The following is a 2,441-nucleotide window of genomic DNA, read 5'->3' as shown; positions in this document are numbered from 1 at the left end:
CACTGACCATATATTCATATAATCACCACCCAATCTACTCTCCACCCAACTTATGACCAAGGAGGGCCAGGCAATGGCTGCTGATGACCTATAGGCTTCCCCAAAACACCCCCCCCCCCTCCTTAGCTCACAAGGATGGTAAGATTATAACGACCAAAGAACCTAACGAGTTTGAGCGGGACTCGAATCCCAGTCTGGCGTTCACAAGTCAAGGACGTTACTACATCGGCCACCACAACCCTCTAAGGCCTAAGCTAATGCGCACCATTCCTCCAAGAAAGATTAATTACCTTACAATTAACTAATTTTTGGAGTTAGGCATCAGATGGAATTTTAAAAACCAAAATGGCTTTCCGCTTTTGTAAAGTTAAAAATATATTACATGAGAATAGACTACACAATTGCGATGATACCTGGTAGTTTTTTTAATTGCCAAATAATACTGATGACATTAATAGTGGAACTGATTTACTAATTTCCAATTTCATGAAAAGCATTTAGATTTTTCGAATCAGCTATATATCACAAAATCATTTTATCGAGGAAGAAAATTAATTTAAATAATAAATGACTAACATTTTGTTTTTAATTCTTGAATCTGTTGTCTAAAATAGTGATAAGAAACTTATTTTTGTAATAATTTAGTCGTTTTAACAGTTGTAATGACATTCCCCTCCATAACTCTTTCTCTCTCTCCCCCCCTCTCTCTCTCTCTCTCTCTCTCTCTCTCTCTCTCTCTCTCTCTCACCAAAAGTTTCTCCTCTGATGATGGATGGAGAAGAAGGACGTTCCTTGATGCTCCTTAATGGACGAGGTCATCCGGATGTCCCAAAATGAAAGTGATAATGAACCACTACTTATCCGAAGCTTAAGAATCTAGGGAATTCCAGGAGTGGGAGAAGATGGTGGTGACAGCGGATTGGGAGAGGTGCAGGTAGATGATGGGGAGTTGAGGAAGGTTGATTTATGCGATTAATATGGAAGAGGAGGAAGTAAAAGTGGATAGGAGGGTGTGTATGAAAGGGCGGGTTAGTTATGATGTTCGCAGTAACGACGATCGTAGTTATGATGTTCGCAGTTACGACAATCATAGTTATGATGTTCGCAGTTACGACAATCGTAGTTACGATGTTCGCAGTTACGACGATCGTAGTTACGATGTTCGCAGTTACGACAATCGTAGTTATGATGTTCGCAGTTACGATAATCGTAGTTATGATGTTCGCAGTGACGATAATCGTAGTTATGATGTTCGCAGTTACGATGATCGTAGTTACGATGTTCGCAGTTACGATAATCGTAGTTATGATGTTCGCAGTTACGATAATCGTAGTTATGATGTTCGCAGTGACGATAATCGTAGTTACGATGTTCGCATTTACGATAATTGCACTTATGATGTTCGCAGTTACAATTTTCGGAAATAAGATGGTCGCAGTTACGTTATTCACAGTTATGATGGTCTCAGTTACGATGTTTCCAGTTACGATGATCACAGTTACGACGATAGAAGTTACGATGTTCTCAATTACGATGATCGCAGTCACCATGGTAGCAGTTACGTATCACTGAAAATATTGAAGTAGATAATTAAAAAAAAAATAGATAATTTATACGAAGCAAAAAAAAATTTTCTTGCCAGGTTCTAAGTTTCAACTGATAACAAAGAGGAAATGCAAAAATATACTTAATGACATGAAATTTTCGAGATGGAAGAAAAGTCTGCTTAATTAGACGGGTTCCACTTAAAAAAGTACAAGAAGGAAGATGGTATTGAGAAAGAAAATAATTAGCATAATCGTTATTCTATCTTATTTCTCTTCCTCTGTTTTTTTTTCAGTTTTTATATTTTATATATGAAAGATCTAATTTAATATTGTAACTGATCTGAAAATCTTTTTGCTTCATTATTTATTACTTCTCTTGTAGTTTGTTTATTTCCTTTCTTCCTTTCCTCACTGGGCTAATTTTTCCATATTGGGGCCCTTGGGCTTATAGCATCTTGCTTTTCCAGCCAGGGTTGAGCTTAGTTTGTAATAATAATAATAATAATAATAATAGTAGTAGTAGTAGTAGTAGTAGTAGTAGTAGTAGTAGTAGTAGTAGTAGTAGTAGTAGTAGTAGTAGTAAAGCGCAAGAATTGTAGTTGATTTTATGGATCAAAAACTAAAATATTCATATTGCTGAAAGAATGAAATATCTGGCAGAAAGTCAAATAAAATAAGTTTGCATGCATATACGCCAAAATTAGTGAACGAGAAACACCCCCCCCCCCCCTCCACCACCCAAATGCTAAAGAAACAACTGAAAAGAAAGAATTTAATGAGGTGAAAGATAAAAAAATAATTTGCAAGGCATAAAACCAAATTTGACACGAGAAAGTCAGATCTATGTGATATTGTTTCAGAAAGATAAGAACTAATAGATGGTTATATATGCTC

At 36.3% G+C, this 2,441-nt stretch overlaps 1 protein-coding gene across 1 annotated transcript; it reads right to left on the bottom strand.

Moving 5' to 3' along the window:
- Positions 1–857: 857 nt before the first annotated feature.
- Positions 858–1,550, bottom strand: LOC137641180 (uncharacterized). Its single transcript, XM_068373621.1, has one exon. It carries the CDS (start codon positions 1,548–1,550, stop codon positions 858–860), a length of 693 nt encoding a protein of 230 aa, XP_068229722.1.
- Between the last annotated feature and the right edge of the window lie 891 nt (positions 1,551–2,441).

Source organism: Palaemon carinicauda, chromosome 1 (assembly GCF_036898095.1).
Source record: "Palaemon carinicauda isolate YSFRI2023 chromosome 1, ASM3689809v2, whole genome shotgun sequence".
Classification (NCBI taxonomy): Eukaryota; Metazoa; Arthropoda; class Malacostraca; order Decapoda; family Palaemonidae; genus Palaemon; species Palaemon carinicauda.
The sequence above is the reverse complement of the archived record's forward strand: the minus strand, read 5'-3'. Positions and strand labels throughout refer to the sequence as shown.

Coding starts and splice junctions, on each gene's coding strand:
- LOC137641180 (XM_068373621.1), bottom strand. CDS start 1,550: ATGGTGACTGCGATCATCGTAATTGAGAACATCGTAACTTCTATCGTC.